Here is an 18,086-nt window from a genome sequence, read left to right as displayed (position 1 = left end):
GGAAGATGTTGATTGTTAGATTGAAGATATTGATTGTTAGATTGAAGATATTGATTGTTTAATGGAAGATATTGATTGTTAGATTGAAGATATTGATTGTTAGATTGAAGATATAGATTGTTAGATTGAAGATATTGATTGTTATATTGAAGATATAGATTGTTTAATAGGAGATATTGATTGTTTAATGGAAGACATTGATTGTTTGATGGAAGATATTGATTGTTTGATGGAAGATATTGATTGTTTGATGGAAGATATTGATTGTTTAATAGGAGATATTGATTGTTTAATGGAAGATATTGATTGTTTGATGGAAGACATAAAAATGCTTTAAGACACCAGGAAGTCATGTAGACATGACGACATTTGAAATCTTTCCCAGAAATCCAAGCAACTCTTAAAGCCACTCGATGCAACAATCTATTAAACAACCCATTGTAAACCACAGACAATTTCCTATAACGCCTTTTCTCAGAAGCAAAACTAAGGTATTCAATCGCCTCACAGCCCTACTCGGGTGACCAGCTGCAGTGACGCTGTATCAACAGTTGCTTCGATGCTGTATCAACAACAGCAGTCCAGGTGGAAACTGGTAACAGCGGGGCGGCCATTGTGTGCTTCTAAAGTCTACTGCAGGTGTAATCTGTAGTCTAAATTACGTAGCTCTCTACTGACAGGGTTCTGCGTCCCAAAGGTCACCTTATTCCCTAAGTAGTGGACTACGTTTTGACCAGTGCTCTGGTAGGGAAAAGGGTATCATTTTGAGACACAGACAAGTAGTGTTTACCTGAGCGCTGATGGGGACGGGGGACGAGGGACGGGGGCAAGCTTATGTTTTCTCCATGATAATGCCGGTCAGAGTGAGGGCATGTTGTGAGAGAAGCTCTATGCATACAGAGATGATTACTCTAAAGCCTTCTGGATAGTTTTATGCTATGGGCTTTGTCACTGACGGTGCTTTGTCTGAGGGTAAAATAAACCCTTATTCCTTCTTGGTTAAATCCATTCCCTACCTCTGTTTTCAATTTTGTAATGTTGTTTACTCTCTCTCTCTCTCTCTCTCTCTCTCTCTCTCTTTCTCTCTTTCTCTCTTTCTCTCTTTCTCTCTTTCCTTCTCTCTCCAGTGATGGCCTGTGGGATGCCTAAACCTCCAGTCAACGGTAGTATAGTCGGTCAGGACTTCACTCTTGGTGCCAGGGCCATGTACCAGTGTAACCCCGGTTTCCGATTGGCCAGCCCCCTGGCCGTGTCAGTCATCTGTCAGTTGTCTGGGAGGTGGAGCCCCAATGAGGCCCCGCCCCGCTGCATACGTGAGTAGTCCTCATTGGTTGGAGTTCGCATAAATATGTCCTCATTGGTTGGAGTTCGCGTAAATATGTCCTCCTTGGTTGGAGTTCACATAAATATGTCCTCATTGGTTGGAGTTCGCATAAATATGTCCTCATTGGTTGGAGTTCGCATAAATATGTCCTCATTGGTTGGAGTTCGCATAAATACACTGCTCAAAAAAATAAAGGGAACACTTAAACAACACAATGTAACTCCAAGTCAATCACACTTCTGTGAAATCAAACTGTCCACTTAGGAAGCAACACTGATTGACAATACATTTCACATGCTGTTGTGCAAATGGAATAGATAACAGGTGGAAATTATAGGCAATTAGCAAGACACCCCCAATAATGGAGTGGTTCGGCAGGTGGTGACCACAGACCACTTCTCAGTTCTTATGCTTCCTGGCTGATGTTTTGATCTTTCACTCAAGTGGTAGCATGAGACGGAGTCTACAACCCACACAAGTGGCTCAGGTAGTGCAGCTCATCCAGGATGGCACATCAATGCGAGCTATGGCAAGAAGGTTTGCTGTGTCTGTCAGCGTAGTGTCCAGAGCATGGAGGCGCTACCAGGAGACAGGCCAGTACATCAGGAGATGTGGAGGAGGCCGTAGGAGGGCAACAACCCAGCAGCAGGACCGCTACCTCCGCCTTTGTGCAAGGAGGAGCAGGAGGAGCACTGCCAGAGCCCTGCAAAAATGACCTCCAGCAGGCCACAAATGTGCATGTGTCTGCTCAAACGGTCAGAAACAGACTCCCTGAGGGTGGTATGAGGGCCCGACGTCCACAGGTGGGGGTTGTGCTTACAGCCCAACACCGTGCAGGACGTTTGGCATTTGCCAGAGAACACCAGATTGGCAAATTCGCCACTGGCGCCCTGTGCTCTTCACAGATGAAGCAGGTTCACACTGAGCACATGTGACAGACGTGACAGGGTCTGGAGACACCGTGGAGAACGTTCTGCTGCCTGCAACATCCTCCAGCATGACCGGTTTGGCGGTGGGTCAGTCATGATGTGGGGTGGCATTTCTTTGGGGGGCCGCACAGCCCTCCATGTGCTCGCCAGAGGTAGCCTGACTGCCATTAGGTACCGAGATGAGATCCTCAGACCCCTTGTGAGACCATATGCTGGTGCGGTTGGCCCTGGGTTCCTCCTAATGCAAGACAATGCTAGACCTCATGTGGCTGGAGTGTGTCAGCAGTTCCTGCAAGAGGAAGGCATTGATGCTATGGACTGGCCCGCCCGTTCCCCAGTCCTGAATCCAATTGAGCACATCTGGGACATCATGTCTCGCTCCATCCACCAATGCCACGTTGCACCACAGACTGTCTAGGAGTTGGCGGATGCTTTAGTCCAGGTCTGAGAGGAGATCCCTCAGGAGACCATCCGCCACTTCATCAGGAGCATGCCCAGGCGTTGTAGGGAGGTCATACAGGCACGTGGAGGCCACACACACTACTGAGCCTCATTTTGACTTGTTTTAAGGACATTACATCAAAGTTGGATCAGCCTGTAGTGTGGTTTTCCACTTTAATTTTGAGTGTGACTCCAAATCTAGACCTCCATGGGTTGATAAATTGGATTTCCATTGATTATTTTTGTGTGATTTTGTTGTCAGCACATTCAACTATGTAAAGAAAAAAGTATTTAATAAGATTATTTCATTCATTCAGATCTAGGATGTGTTATTTTAGTGTTCCCTTTATTTTTTTGAGCAGTATATGTCCTCATTGGTTGGAGTTCGCATAAATATGTCCTCATTGGTTGGAGTTCGCATAAATATGTCCTCATTGGTTGGAGTTCACATAAATATGTCCTCATTGGTTGGAGATCACTTTTAGTGAGACCTCATTGGTTGGAGATCACATAGGTCGGTTCTCATTGGAGCATGGGTTCCCAGAGGTAAAAATGGAGACTACATTTCCTCCAATATTTGTAATGATTTAGAATAGTTTTTATAACACGTTTTTAATTCAGCATTACAGTGTGTTGTGACATGGTTCAGCCCCGGGACCATTTCAGATTATGTCTCTGCTGTGTGTGTTCATTTGGGTAGAGTGATATCCCTTTTTCACTGTCCAATAGTTAATTTAAACAGGTTCCTGTTGAGATCCAAGAATGAGGTATCACTGCCAAGCTTGTGCCATGTTTAGCTTATAAATAACCTCATTTAGAAAATTTAATTATCTAGTTTTTTAAAAAGTTTTTTTCCAGACAAAATTACAATTTTCAATGTACTGTGACCACAAAATAAAATAAAAGTAGCAACTATTATCATATGGTATGATAGACATGACATACAGATACATAGTCTGAGTTATATAGCGTCTTGATGAAATAAAGTAGGGATTTCACATCTTACCAGTTCAGTTAGTCATTTCTGACCTGTGACCTATGTGTATCTGACCCCTGACCTTTGCAGCTGTGACTTGCCCTGACATCGGCCACGCTGCGGTGGATCATGGGAGATGGAGGCTGATCTACGGGTCTCAGAGCCAATACGACGCCATGATGATGCTCGTCTGTGACCCCGGTTACTACTACAAGGGTCAGAGGGTCATCCGTTGCCAGGCCAACAGCACCTGGGACTACCCGGAGCCCCGGCCGGCCTGCGAGAGTGAGTCAGAATCTTCCACAGTGCGCTGTAAAGAACTGTGAAATCTGCCATTTTGTTTTCAACCAAGTTATGCTTTAGTTGATTTCGCTTGTTCACGATTACAGTTACCATGGGAATCATTATCAATGCTAATTCACCTGATCAATGTGTTTCTGTTGAGAGAGGAGAGAGAGAAATATTAGCCTTGATGAACACAGAGAGGAGAGAGAGAGAAAGATGAGCCTTGATGAATGCTGAGAGGAGAGGAGAGAAAGATTAGCCTTGATGAACACAGAGAGGAGAGAGAGAAAGATGAGCCTTGATGAACACATAGAGAGAGAGAGAGAAAGATGATCCTTGATGAATGCAGAGAGGAGAGATACTAGCCTTGATGAACACAGAGAGGAGAGAGAGAAAGATTAGCCTTGATGAACACAGAGAGGAGAGAGAGAAAGATTAGCCTTGATGAACACAGAGAGGAGAGATACTAGCCTTGATGAACACAGAGAGGAGAGAGAGAAAGATTAGCGTTGATGAATGCAGAGAGGAGAGAGAAAGGATTAGTCTTGATGAACACAGAGGAGAGAGAGAAAGATTAGCCTTGATGAACACAGAGAGGAGAGAGAAAGATTAGCCTTGATGAACACAGAGAGGAGAGAAACTAGCCTTGAACGCAGAGAGAGAGAAAGCTTAGTCTTGATGAACATAGAGAGGAGATAGGGAGAAAGATTAGCCTTGATGAACGCAGAGAGGAGAGAGAGAAAGATTAACCTTGATGAACACAGAGGAGAGAGAGAGAACGATTAGCCTTGATGAACACAGAGAGGAGAGATACTAGCCTTGATGAACACAGAGAGGAGAGAGAGAAAGATTAGCCTTGATGAACACAGAGGAGAGAGAGAAAGATTAGCCTTGATGAACACAGAGAGGAGAGATACTAGCCTTGATGAACACAGAGAGGAGAGAGAGAATTATTAGCCTTGATGAACGCAGAGGAGAGAGAGAGAAAGATTAGCCTTGATGAACACAGAGAGGAGAGATACTAGCCTTGATGAACACAGAGAGGAGAGATACTAGCCTTGATGAACACAGAGAGGAGTGATACTAGCCTTGATGAACACAGAGCGGAGAGATACTAGCCTTGATGAACACAGAGAGGAGTGATACTAGCCTTGATGAACACAGAGAGGAGAGAGAGAGAAAGATTAGCCTTGATGAACACAGAGAGGAGAGAGAGAAAGATTAGCCTTGATGAACACAGAGAGGAGAGATACTAGCCTTGATGAACACAGAGAGGAGAGAGAGAAAGATTAGCCTTGATGAACACAGAGAGGAGAGAGAGAAAGATTAGCCTTGATGAACACAGAGAGGAGAGATACTAGCCTTGATGAACACAGAGAGGAGAGAGAGAAAGATTGGCCTTGATGAACACAGAGAGAAGAGAGAGAAAGATTAGCCTTGATGAACACAGAGAGGAGTGATACTAGCCTTGATGAACACAGAGAGGAGAGAGAGAAAGATTGGCCTTGATGAACACAGAGAGGAGAGAGAGAGAAAGATTAGCCTTGATGAACACAGAGATGAAACCTTCATCCAACAAAAGGGATGGCGTCAGAACAATTACCCAAATGAAATAAACAAAGTTGAACATATGAATGTGTTTTGTTTGTCTGTTAGGATGAATAAGTAATAGATTCCTATTCTCTCCCTCTTCTCCTCTCCTCTCCTCTCCTCCTCTCCTCTCCTCTCCTCTCCTCTCCTCTCCTCTCCAACCTCTCCTCTCCTCTCCTCCCTTCTCCTCTCCTCTCCTCTCCAACCTCTCCTCTCCTCTCCTCTCCAACCTCTCCTCTCCAACCTCTCCTCTCCTCTCCAACCTCTCCTCTCCTCTCCAACCTCTCCTCTCCTCCCTTCTCCTCTCCTCTCCAACCTCTCCTCTCCTCTCCTCTCCTCTCCTCTCCTCCTCAGTAATCTCCTGTGGGGACCTGGGCACTCCTCCGAATGGGAATAAGATCGGGACTCTGACTGTGTTCGGAGCGACAGCCATCTTCTCCTGTAACACGGGCTATACGCTGGTCGGTTCCCGGGTCAGAGAGTGCATGTCCAATGGCCTCTGGAGTGGATCTCAGGTCCAGTGTCTCGGTAAGAGAACCAGAACCAGCTAGAGACAGTTACAACCAAATTTAAATCGGTTCAATCCCATTTTGTATTTCAGCTTCTCTGAACATTAAGCTGATCAAGCTATTTTCACCAACAACAAAAAAAACAGATCATAGTGTTTGGTAAACCATTGTGTTTTATTATTTGTCTCTCTCTGTTCTGTCCCTCCTCTCTAGCGGGTCACTGTGGTACCCCAGAACCAATAGTGAACGGTCAGATCATAGGAGAGAACTATAACTACAGAGGTAGTGTGGTCTACCAGTGTAACCCGGGATTCAGACTCATCGGGGTGTCTGTACGCATCTGCGAACAGGACCACCGCTGGTCCGGACGCACCCCTGTCTGTGTCCGTAAGTACCCAGAGATAGTGGCTTTGAGATGGGGTTGAACAATTCTGGTAACTTTCTCCCAAAACAATCGCGGTTGGAATGTTTTCAGAATCAGGATGGAATAAGCAGGGAATCCAGGAATCCTCCAATCCGGGATTACCAGAAAACCTGTGAATAAGGGCTTGTATTCTTGGGTCTACCTTTAAGGGCTTGTATTATTGGGTCTACCTTTAAGGGCTTGTATTATTGGGTCTACCTATAAGGGCTTGTATTCTTGGGTCTACCTATAAGGGTTTGTATTCTTGGGTCTACCTATAGGGGGCTTGTATTCTTGGGTCTACCTATAAGGGCTTGTATTATTGGGTCTACCTATAGGGGCTTGTATTCTTGGGTCTACGTATAGGGGCTTGTATTCTTGGGTCTACCTATAGGGGGCTTGTATTCTTGGGTCTACCTATAGGGGGCTTGTATTATTGGGTCTACCTTTAAGGGCTTGTATTCTCGGGTCTACCTATAGGGGGCTTGTATTCTTGGGTCTACCTATAAGGGCTTGTATTCTTGGGTCTACCTATAAGGGCTTGTATTCTTGGGTCTACCTATAAGGGCTTGTATTCTTGGGTCTACCTATAGGGGGCTTGTATTCTTGGGTCTACCTATAGGGGGCTTGTATTCTTGGGTCTACCTATAAGGGCTTGTATTATTGGGTCTACCTATAGGGGCTTGTATTCTTGGGTCTACCTATAGGGGCTTGTATTCTTGGGTCTACCTATAGGGGGCTTGTATTCTTGGGTCTACCTATAGGGGGCTTGTGTTATTGGGTCTACCTTTAAGGGCTTGTATTCTCGGGTCTACCTATAGGGGGCTTGTATTCTTGGGTCTACCTATAAGGGCTTGCATTCTTGGGTCTACCTATAAGGGCTTGTATTCTTGGGTCTACCTATAGGGGGCTTGTATTATTGGGTCTACCTATAAGGGCTTGTATTATTGGGTCTACCTATAGTGGCTTGTATTCTTGGGTCTACCTATAGGGGCTTGTATTCTTGGGTCTACCTATAAGGGCTTGTATTATTGGGTCTACCTATAAGGGCTTGTATTCTTGGGTCTACCTATACGGGCTTGTATTCTTGGGTCTACCTATAGGGGGCTTGTATTCTTGGGCCTACCTATACGGGCTTGTATTATTGGGTCTACCTATAAGGGCTTGTATTCTTGGGTCTACCTATAAGGGCTTGTATTCTTGGGTCTACCTATAGGGGCTTGTATTATTGGGTCATCCTATAGAGGGCTTGTAGTCTTGGGTCATCCTATAAGGGGCTTGTAGTCTTGGGTCATCCTATAGAGGGCTTGTAGTCTTGGGTCTACCTATAGGAACTTGTAGTCTTGGGTCTACCTATAGGGGGCTTGTAGTCTTGGGTCGTCCTATACGGGGCTTGTAGTCTTGGGTCGTCCTATATGGGGTTTGTATTATTGGGTCTACCTATGAGGGCTTGTATTCTTGGGTCTACCTATAGGGGGCTTGTATTCTTGGGTCGTCCTATAGGGGGCTTGTATTCTTGGGTCTACCTATACGGGCTTGTATTCTTGAGTCGTCCTATATGGTATGGCTTCTACTGGCTAAGGTGGAATAGCATTGGAAAAATGTATTTTTGGGTAGTGTTGACAGTGTTGACAGTGTTGACAGTGTTGACATGTTCATTGATAGTGATGGATATGTGTGTCTTATTTATGTCCGTAGCAATCACATGTGGTCACCCCGGCAACCCTACCTTTGGCGTTACCCAGGGAACACAGTTCAACCTGAACAACGTGGTCGGCTTCCTGTGCCACTCTGGGTACATCTTGCTGGGGGCCGTGGAGTCTCGCTGCCAGTCCAACGGACAGTGGAGCAACACTCTACCCACCTGTAAAAGTAAGAGGCTGGGGGCCGAGAAGTCTGTGTGTGTAGCTGTGTATGTTTGTGTGTGGCTGTTTATACGTGTGTGTAGGTGTGTAGCTGTGTATGGGTTTGTGTGTAGCTGTGTATGGGTGTGTGTGTAGTTGTGTAGCTGTGTATTTGTGTGTGTAGTTGTGTAGTTCTGTGTGTGCATGTGCATAGTTGTGTAGTTCTGTATGTGTGTGTGTAGCTGTGTATGTGTGTAGTTGCGTATGTTTGTGCGTAGTTGTGTATGTTTGTGCATGTTTGTGTGTAGCTGTGTGAATGTGTGTAGCTGTTTATGTGTGTGTGTGTGTGTGTGTGTGTGTGTGTGTGTGTGTGTGTGTGTTGTGTGTGTGTGTGTAGCTGTGTGTGCGTGTAGCTGTGTGTGTGTGTAGCTGTGTGTGTGTGTGTGTGTGTGTGTGTGTGTAGCTGTGTGTGTGTGTGTGTGTAGCTGTGTGTGTGTGTAGCTGTGTATGTTTGTGTGTGTAGCTGTGTGTGTGTGTGTGTAGCTGTGTGTGTGTGTAGCTGTGTGTGTGTGTAGCTGTGTAGCTGTGTGTGTGTGTGTGTGTGTGTGTGTGTGTGTGTGTGTGTGTAGCTGTTTATATGTGTGTGTGTGTGTGTGTGTGTGTGTGTGTGTGTGTGTGTGTGTGTGTGTGTGTGTGTGTAGCTGTGTGTGTGTGTGTAGCTGTGTGTGTCTGTGTAGCTGTGTATGTTTGTGTGTAGCTGTTTATATGTGTGTGTAGTTGTGTAGCTGTGTATGGGTGTGTGTGTAGCTGTGTATGGGTGTGTGTGTAGCTGTGTATGGGTGTGTGTGTAGTTGTGTAGCTGTGTATTTGTGTGTGTAGTTGTGTAGTTCTGTGTGTGCGTGTGCATAGTTGTGTAGTTCTGTATGTGTGTGTGTAGCTGTGTATGTGTGTAGCTGCGTATGTTTGTGCGTAGTTGTGTATGTTTGTGTGTAGCTGTGTGAATGTGTGTAGCTGTGTAGCTGTGTGTGTGTGTGTGTGTAGCTGTGTGTGTGTGTGTGTGTGTAGCTGTGTAGCTGTGTGTGTGTGTGTGTGTAGCTGTGTAGCTGTGTGTGTGTAGCTGTGTGTGTGTGTGTGTGTGTGTGTGTGTGTGTGTGTGTGTGTGTGTGTGTGTGTAGCTGTGTAGCTGTGTGTGTAGCTGTGTGTGTGTGTGTGTGTGTGTGTGTGTGTGTGTGTGTGTAGCTGTGTAGCTGTGTAGAGGTGTGTGTGTGTGTGTGTGTGTGTGTAGCTGTGTAGCTGTGTGTGTGTGTGTGTAGCTGTGTAGCTGTGTGTGTGTGTGTGTGTGTGTGTGTGTAGCTGTGTAGCTGTGTGTGTGTGTGGTTCAGGGTTTCCGTTAGGAACATATGGCCCGGACAACGTGACCGGTAAGATTTGAATTTACCGGCCATTAGAGAAATTTACTGGACCAATATGCATGAGGTGCTAATCCATCAGGTCGTCCACCCAACGCGCTCAGAGTCACAGAAATCACCTTTATATTACGCTAATCCATCTGAACACAACATGCAACTCCTGGAATGAACCAGCCAATAAAACATCACTTTCAAACATTTGCCAAAATGCAATTCGCCGGATAACACCATTCTAGAAAGAACACCTGGATAACACCATTCCATACAGAACACCTGGATAACACCATTCCAGACAGAACACCTGGATAACACCATTCTAGACAGAACACCTGGATAACACCATTCCATACAGAACACCTGGATAACACCATTCCAGACAGAACATCTGGGATAACACCATTCCAGACAGAACACCTGGATAACACCATTCCATACAGAACACCTTGATAACACCATTCCAGACAGAACACCTGGGATAACACCATTCTAGACAGAACACCTGGATAACACCATTCCAAACAGAACACCTAGATAACACCATTCTAGACAGAACACCTGGATAACACCATTCCATACAGAACACCAGGATAACACCATTCCAGACAGAACACCTGGATAACACCATTCTAGACAGAACACCTGGATAACACCATTCTAGACAGAACACCTGGATAACACCATTCTAGACAGAACACCTGGATAACACCATTCCAGACAGAACACCTGGATAACACCATTCTAGACAGAACACCTGGATTACACCATTCCATACAGAACACCTGGATAACACCATTCCAGACAGAACACCTAGATAACACCATTCTAGACAGAACACCTGGATAACACCATTCTAGACAGAACACCTGGATAACACCATTCTAGACAGAACACCTGGGATAACACCATTCTAGACAGAACACCTGGATAACACCATTCCATACAGAACACCTGGATAACACCATTCCATACAGAACACCTGGATAACACCATTCCATACAGAACACCTGGATAACACCATTCCAGACAGACCACCTGGGATAACACCATTCCAGACAGAACACCTGGATAACACCATTCCATACAGAACACCTTGATAACACCATTCCAGACAGAACACCTGGGATAACACCATTCTAGACAGAACACCTGGATAACACCATTCCAAACAGAACACCTAGATAACACCCATCTAGACAGAACACCTGGATAACACCATTCCAGACAGAACACCTGGATAACACCATTCCAGACAGAACACCTGGATAACACCATTCTAGACAGAACACCTGGATAACACCATTCTAGACAGAACACCTGGATAACACCATTCTAGACAGAACACCTGGATAACACCATTCCAGACAGAACACCTGGATAACACCATTCTAGACATAACACCTGGATAACACCATTCCAGACAGAACACCTGGGATAACACCATTCCAGACAGAACACCTGGATAACACCATTCCATACAGAACACCTTGATAACACCATTCCAGACAGAACACCTGGGATAACACCATTCTAGACAGAACACCTGGATAACACCATTCCAAACAGAACACCTAGATAACACCATTCTAGACAGAACACCTGGATAACACCATTCCATACAGAACACCTGGATAACACCATTCCAGACAGAACACCTGGATAACACCATTCTAGACAGAACACCTGGATAACACCATTCTAGACAGAACACCTGGATAACACCATTCTAGACAGAACACCTGGATAACACCATTCCAGACAGAACACCTGGATAACACCATTCTAGACAGAACACCTGGATTACACCATTCCATACAGAACACCTGGATAACACCATTCCAGACAGAACACCTAGATAACACCATTCTAGACAGAACACCTGGATAACACCATTCTAGACAGAACACCTGGATAACACCATTCCAGACAGAACACCTGGATAACACCATTCTAGACATAACACCTGGATAACACCATTCCAGACAGAACACCTGGATAACACCATTCCATACAGAACACCTGGATAACACAATTCTAGACAGAACAACTGGATAACACCATTCTAGACAGAACACCTGGATAACACCATTCTAGACAGAACACCTGGATAACACCATTCTAGACATAACACCTGGATAACACCATTCCAGACAGAACACCTGGATAACACCATTCCAGACAGAACACCTGGATAACACCATTCTAGACAGAACACCTGGATAACACCATTCCATACAGAACACCTGGGATAACACCATTCCAAACAGAACACCTGGATAACACCATTCTAGACAGAACACCTGGATGACACCATTCCATACAGAACACCTGGATGACACCATTCCAGACAGAACACCTGGGATAACACCATTCCAAACAGAACACCTGGATAACACCATTCTAGACAGAACACCTGGGATAACACCATTCTAGACAGAACACCTGGATAACACCATTCCATACAGAACACCTGGATAACACCATTCCATACAGAACACCTGGATAACACCATTCCATACAGAACACCTGGATAACACCATTCCAGACAGACCACCTGGGATAAAACCATTCTAGACAGAACACCTGGGATAACACCATTCCAAACAGAACACCTGGATAACACTATTCTAGACAGAACACCTGGATAACACCATTCTAGACAGAACACCTGGATAACACTATTCTAGACAGAACACCTGGATAACACCATTCTAGACAGAACACCTGGATAACACCATTCCAGACAGAACACCTGGATAACTCCATTCTAGACAGAACACCTGGATAACACCATTCCAGACAGAACACCTGGATAACACCATTCTAGACAGAACGCCTGTGATAACACCATTCCAAACAGAACACCTGGATAACACCATTCTAGACAGAACGCCTGGGATAACACGATTCCAAACAGAACAACTGGATAACACCATTCTAGACAGAACACCTGGGATAACACCATTCTAGACAGAACACCTGGGATAACACCATTCTAGACAGAACACCTGGATAACACCATTCCATACAGAACACCTGTATAACACCATTCCAGACAGAAGACCTGGATAACATCATTCCATACAGAACACCTGGATAACACCATTCCAGACAGAACACCTGGGATAACACCATTCCAGACAGAACACCTGGATAACACCATTCTAGACAGAACACCTGGATAACACCATTCTAGACAGAACACCTGGATAACACCATTCCAGACAGAACACCTGGATAACACCATTCCAGACAGAACACCTGGATAACACCATTCTAGACAGAACACCTGGATAACACCATTACAGACAGAACACCTGGATAACACCATTCCAGACAGAACACCTGGATAACACCATTCCAGACAGAACACCTGGATAACACCATTCCATACAGAACACCTGGATGACACCATTCCAGACAGAACACCTGGGATAACACCATTCCAAACAGAACACCTGGGATAACACCATTCCAAACAGAACACCTGGATATCACCATTCTAGACAGAACACCTGGGATAACACCATTCTAGACAGAACACCTGGATAACACCATTCCATACAGAACACCTGGATAACACCATTCCAGACAGACCACCTGGGATAACACCATTCTAGACAGAACACCTGGGATAACACCATTCCAAACAGAACACCTGGATAACACCATTCTAGACAGAACACCTGGATAACACCATTCTAGACAGAACACCTGGATAACACCATTCTAGACAGAACACTTGGGATAACACCATTCCATACAGAACACCTGGATAACACCATTCCAGACAGAACACCTGGATAACACCATTCCAGACAGAACACCTGGATAACACCATTCCATACAGAACACCTGGATAACACCATTCCAGACAGAACACCTGGATAACACCATTCTAGACAGAACACCTGGGATAACACCATTCTAGACAGAACACCTGGATAACACCATTCCAAACAGAACACCTGGATAACACCATTCTAGACAGAACACCTGGATAACACCATTCTAGACAGAACACCTGGATAACACCATTCCATACAGAACACCTGGATAACACAATTCTAGACAGAACAACTGGATAACACCATTCTAGACAGAACACCTGGATAACACCATTCTAGACAGAACACCTGGATAACACCATTCTAGACATAACACCTGGATAACACCATTCCAGACAGAACACCTGGATAACACCATTCCAGACAGAACACCTGGATAACACCATTCTAGACAGAACACCTGGATAACACCATTCCATACAGAACACCTGGGATAACACCATTCCAAACAGAACACCTGGATAACACCATTCTAGACAGAACACCTGGATGACACCATTCCATACAGAACACCTGGATGACACCATTCCAGACAGAACACCTGGGATAACACCATTCCAAACAGAACACCTGGATAACACCATTCTAGACAGAACACCTGGGATAACACCATTCTAGACAGAACACCTGGATAACACCATTCCATACAGAACACCTGGATAACACCATTCCATACAGAACACCTGGATAACAACATTCCATACAGAACACCTGGATAACACCATTCCAGACAGACCACCTGGGATAAAACCATTCTAGACAGAACACCTGGGATAACACCATTCCAAACAGAACACCTGGATAACACTATTCTAGACAGAACACCTGGATAACACCATTCTAGACAGAACACCTGGATAACACTATTCTAGACAGAACACCTGGATAACACCATTCTAGACAGAACACCTGGATAACACCATTCCAGACAGAACACCTGGATAACTCCATTCTAGACAGAACACCTGGATAACACCATTCCAGACAGAACACCTGGATAACACCATTCTAGACAGAACGCCTGTGATAACACCATTCCAAACAGAAAACCTGGATAACACCATTCTAGACAGAACGCCTGGGATAACACCATTCCAAACAGAACACCTGGATAACACCATTCTAGACAGAACACCTGGGATAACACCATTCTAGACAGAACACCTGGATAACACCATTCCAGACAGAACACCTGGATAACACCATTCCATACAGAACACCTGGATAACACCATTCCAGACAGAAGACCTGGATAACACCATTCCAGACAGAACACCTGGGATAACACCATTCCAGACAGAACACCTGGATAACACCATTCTAGACAGAACACCTGGATAACACCATTCTAGACAGAACACCTGGATAACACCATTCCAGACAGAACACCTGGATAACACCATTCTAGACAGAACACCTGGATAACACCATTACAGACAGAACACCTGGATAACACCATTCCAGACAGAACACCTGGATAACACCATTCCAGACAGAACACCTGGATAACACCATTCCATACAGAACACCTGGATGACACCATTCCAGACAGAACACCTGGGATAACACCATTCCAAACAGAACACCTGGGATAACACCATTCCAAACAGAACACCTGGATATCACCATTCTAGACAGAACACCTGGGATAACACCATTCTAGACAGAACACCTGGATAACACCATTCCATACAGAACACCTGGATAACACCATTCCAGACAGACCACCTGGGATAACACCATTCTAGACAGAACACCTGGGATAACACCATTCCAAACAGAACACCTGGATAACACCATTCTAGACAGAACACCTGGATAACACCATTCTAGACAGAACACCTGGATAACACCATTCTAGACAGAACACTTGGGATAACACCATTCCATACAGAACACCTGGGATAACACCATTCCAGACAGAACACCTGGATAACACCATTCCAGACAGAACACCTGGATAACACCATTCCATACAGAACACCTGGATAACACCATTCCAGACAGAACACCTGGATAACACCATTCTAGACAGAACACCTGGGATAACACCATTCTAGACAGAACACCTGGATAACACCATTCCAAACAGAACACCTGGATAACACCATTCTAGACAGAACACCTGGATAACACCATTCTAGACAGAACACCTGGATAACACCATTCCATACAGAACACCTGGATAACACCATTCCAGACAGAACACCTGGATAACACCATTCTAGACAGAACACCTGGATAACACCATTCCAGACAGAACACCTGGATAACAACATTCCAGACAGAACACCTGGATAACACCATTCTAGACAGAACACCTGGATAACACCATTCCAGACAGAACACCTGGATAACACCATTCTAGACAGAACACCTGGATAACACCATTCCAGACAGAACACCTGGATAACACCATTCTAGACAGAACACCTGGATAACACCATTCCACACAGAACACCTGGATAACACCATTCCAGACAGAACACCTGGGATAACACCATTCCAAACAGAACACCTGGATAACACCATTCTAGACAGAACACCTGGGATAACACCATTCTAGACAGAACACCTGGATAACACCATTCTAGACAGAACACCTGGATAACACCATTCCATACAGAACACCTGGATAACACCATTCCAGACAGAACACCTGGGATAACACCATTCTAGACAGAACACCTGGGATAACACCATTCTAGACAGAACACCTGGATAACACCATTCTAGACAGAACACCTGGGATAACACCATTCCATACAGAACACCTGGATAACACCATTCCAGACAGAACACCTGGATAACACCATTCCATACAGAACACCTGGATAACACCATTCCAGACAGAACACCTGGGATAACACCATTCCAGACAGAACACCTGGATAAACACCATTCTAGACAGAACACCTGGATAACACCATTCCAAACAGAACACCTGGATAACACCATTCTAGACAGAACACCTGGGATAACACCATTCTAGACAGAACACCTGGATAACACCATTCTAGACAGAACACCTGGATAACACCATTCTAGACAGAACACCTGGATAACACCATTCTAGACAGAACACCTGGGATAACACCATTCCATATAGAACACCTGGATAACACCATTCTAAACAGAACACCTGGATAACACCATTCCAGACAGAACACCTGGATAACACCATTCTAGACAGAACACCTGGATTACACCATTCCATACAGAACACCTGGATAACACCATTCCAGACAGAACACCTAGATAACACCATTCTAGACAGAACACCTGGATAACACCATTCTAGACAGAACCACCTGGATAACACCATTCCAGACAGAACACCTGGATAACCCATTCCTAGACAGAACACCTGGATAACACCATTCTAGACAGAACACCTGGATAACACCATTCTAGACCACCTTGAATACCTTACCTGGATAACACCATTCCATACAGAACACCTGGATAACACAATTCTAGACAGAACACCTGGATAACACCATTCTAGACAGAACACCTGGATAACACCATTCTAGACAGAACACCTGGATAACACCATTCTAGACATAACACCTGGATAACACCATTCCAGACAGAACACCTGGATAACACCATTCCAGACAGAACACCTGGATAACACCATTCTAGACAGAACACCTGGATAACACCATTCCATACAGAACACCTGGGATAACACCATTCCAAACAGAACACCTGGATAACACCATTCTAGACAGAACACCTGGATGACACCATTCCATACAGAACACCTGGATGACACCATTCCAGACAGAACACCTGGGATAACACCATTCCAGACAGAACACCCTGGATAACACCATTCCAGACAGAACACCTGGATAACACCATTCTAGACAGAACACCTGGATAACACATTCCTACAGAACACCTGGATGACACCATTCCAGACAGAACACACTGGTGATTTACACCCATTCCAACAGAACACCTGGATTTACACCATTCCCATACAGAAACCTGGTAACCACCATTCCAGACAGAACACCTAGATACACCCATTCTAGACAGAACACCTGGATAACACCCATTTTCTAGACAGGAACACCTGGATCACCACCATGCCAGAAAGAACACCTGGATAACACCCATTCTAGGACAGAACACCTGGATAACACCATTCCTAGACAGAACACCTGGATAAACCACCATTTCTAGACAGAACCACCTGGATACACACCATTCTGACAGAACACCTGGATAACACCATTCCATACAGAACACCTGGATAACACAATTCTAGACAGAACACCTGGTTAACACCCATTCTAGACAGAACACCTGGATAACACCATTTAGACAGAACACCTGGCTAACACCATTCTAGGACCGAATGATAATCCAACACCTGGATAACACCATTCCAGACAGAACACCTGGGATAACACCATTCCAGACAGAACACTGGATAACACCATTCCTAGACAGAACACCTGGATAACAAAATTCTAGGAAGACACCTGATACACCATCCATACAGAACACCTGGGAT

The 18,086-nt window shown here is 44.9% G+C and overlaps 1 protein-coding gene across 1 annotated transcript in view; it reads left to right on the top strand.

The window, feature by feature from the left end:
• LOC115190076 (CUB and sushi domain-containing protein 2-like) overlaps positions 1 to 8,329 on the top strand; it is a gene marked incomplete at its 3' end in the record, with an annotated part of 34,940 nt that extends 26,611 nt beyond the window's left edge. The window contains exons 5-9 of the mRNA XM_029748554.1: positions 1,128 to 1,313; positions 3,761 to 3,955; positions 5,900 to 6,073; positions 6,268 to 6,441; positions 8,156 to 8,329. Of these exons, the coding sequence (XP_029604414.1) occupies positions 1,128 to 1,313; positions 3,761 to 3,955; positions 5,900 to 6,073; positions 6,268 to 6,441; positions 8,156 to 8,329 (903 nt within the window). The remainder of the gene's footprint in view (positions 1 to 1,127; positions 1,314 to 3,760; positions 3,956 to 5,899; positions 6,074 to 6,267; positions 6,442 to 8,155) is intronic.
• Positions 8,330 to 18,086: the final 9,757 nt, after the last annotated feature.

The sequence above is a fragment of the Salmo trutta genome, unplaced genomic scaffold, assembly GCF_901001165.1.
Source record: "Salmo trutta unplaced genomic scaffold, fSalTru1.1, whole genome shotgun sequence".
In the NCBI taxonomy this organism is placed as follows: domain Eukaryota; kingdom Metazoa; phylum Chordata; class Actinopteri; order Salmoniformes; family Salmonidae; genus Salmo; species Salmo trutta.
Note: the sequence above shows the minus strand (reverse complement) of the source record. Positions and strands in the feature narration are given on the sequence as shown.